The sequence below is a fragment of the Apis dorsata genome, unplaced genomic scaffold (genome assembly GCF_000469605.1).
Source record: "Apis dorsata unplaced genomic scaffold, Apis dorsata 1.3 scaffold_111, whole genome shotgun sequence".
NCBI classification, from domain to species: Eukaryota; Metazoa; Arthropoda; class Insecta; order Hymenoptera; family Apidae; genus Apis; species Apis dorsata.
Window position 1 is genome coordinate 269,014 of NW_006263406.1, and position 2,154 is coordinate 271,167.

At 37.3% G+C, this 2,154-nt stretch overlaps 1 protein-coding gene across 1 annotated transcript in view; it reads left to right on the forward strand.

The window, feature by feature from the left end:
- The window catches only part of LOC102678241 (titin), a gene marked incomplete at its 3' end in the record, with an annotated part of 27,590 nt that overhangs the window by 7,695 nt on the left and 17,741 nt on the right, over positions 1-2,154 (forward strand). The window contains exons 3-4 of the mRNA XM_031508893.1: positions 787-858; positions 907-1,069. Coding sequence (XP_031364753.1) covers positions 787-858; positions 907-1,069 — 235 coding nt within the window. The remainder of the gene's footprint in view (positions 1-786; positions 859-906; positions 1,070-2,154) is intronic.

Here is a 2,154-nt window from a genome sequence, read left to right on the forward strand (position 1 = left end):
GAGGTGAGGAGAAGCTTGCAAATATTGAAATTTCCAACCGATTTTAACCGTTTGCGACCAACCAACCGTGACTCTTCAGCATCGCTTGGATCGATGCGGCAATTCGAACGGCGACGATATATTTGTTTCGTTATATATATGTTCGATTTTTTTGGAAAAATTAAAAATTCCTTTTTAATCGTGTAAATCTTACGAGGTGTAGAATAACATGACGTCGAAAGGATGTAGATTTTCTTATCTATCAAAAGATGGATCTGCATCTAGTTAGACTAGTTTGATAGTCGTGGGAATAGAAATATTTTCAAAGTTTTTATAATAATGAAATTGGTTCGATTTTTCGTTATTGAACGACGAAATTATTTCTATTCATAAAGAAATTGACGATAGAGAAAGCAATGACAAAGATGAAGATGAAATAAGAGAAAAATATAAGAAGAAAAATAAGAATAATAAGATAGTGAATGTGAGAGCAATAATTATGTTAAAGAAAGATAAAAAGACATCGAACGATATTATCGCTATAATTGCCTTGACAAATCCATCTTGGTAATTGCTTTCATAAAATATCACGCAAAAACAATAATACAAACTTTAATATTCAATAAATTTTTTTTCTTGATAAAGATACGTAAAATATAAAAGTTTTACGCATGAAATCGTTTTAAGTTAAGAAATTCCATATATATATATTCGAAGGATATATTTCCATATAAATTCGACAGTTGCCCCCTCTTCGAATCGTTGCCAAGAACTAAGAACGAATCGATCAACAAAAACATACAAATTTCAGACGTAGCGACTCGAGGCCACAGTCGCCACAGAGCAAACCTCGGGACTATGTCTCGCCGACGAGGAAACCGGTGCCCGCTGCGGGGAAACCGAGCCGAGAGGAGAGGGTCGTTAAATCGACGCGAGGCGACGAGGGGCCGACCGAGAAGCCGAGGAGAGGAGATCAGACGCCCGATTCCCTCGAGGAGGACGACGCCCGCCAACTACCGGTCAAACTGCCCGACATATTGTCCAAGATACCCCTGAAGGAGCAATGCATATGCGAGCTCTGCACCTGTGGGTAAGCGATGTGGAATAGTCGAACGTGGCTGATATAAATTTTTTTTCCCCTTCGCTTCGGTTTTTTTGCCTCTGTCCAAATCCACTTTGTCTCTCTTCTCTGCAAAATTTTCCCCGAATCGATTTATCTTATCTTAACTGCGCTCGCACGTGTGCACACGTGACCTACTTTCGAGCTTCGAAACGTGAATACACGAATAAACGATTCGAAAATGCGAATTAACGGTTTCAATTTCTCTTCCTATCTTAAGTTGACGCGGCTTTTTTCTAATTACTACAGATCAAGATTTTTACCAATTTTCGTTCGATTGATCAACCGAGAATTTTTCTTTTTTTTTTTTAACACGAAACGCGTGTCTCATAAATTTATTTCGACGTTGCAGGCAAGGGGGGAATAGTTGATTAATGACACTCCTTGTTTTTTTTATTACGGATTTAATATTCTATCTCGGGACGAGGGACGAGTAATATCGTTACTCGGTTGTATTTGTCGTATTATTCAATCGGTTCGATCGCTATCGAAAAATCACGTTTCCGCACCACGGCGTACGTCGGGTTGCATCGAGTTGCTGTCATCACGATCGCGCATGCGTCAGCCGTTCGTGTCGTAAAGAATCTTGCAAGACGTTTCAAACCTACGCGATCTACCGTCTCGTCTTACTATTCAATTTTACTATATAAGTTGAAGGAAAAAATAGGATTTCTTTTGTTTTTTTTTTTTTTAATTTTTAACGCGATTGTAAGTTTCGATTCTCGAAGCGATTAAATCTCCCGTCTATCCTTTTATATCTCTTACGTATCGCGTAGAAAATCTTACGAGACGTTTCAAACTACGCGAGATCCTACATTTCGATACACGATCGTTTCAATAGTGAATTAAAGAAAAGATAGGATCGTTCTAATTTTTAATGTGATCGTATCTTTTAAAATAATTTCGAAGAGTTTTGATCATTTTGTATCTCTTAAGTATCGCAAAAAATCTTACAAAACTACGCGAGATTAATTTCAATACACGATCAATAGTTTCAATAGTGAATTAAAGAAAAGATCGCTTTAATTTTTAACGTGATCGTATCTTTTAATAGA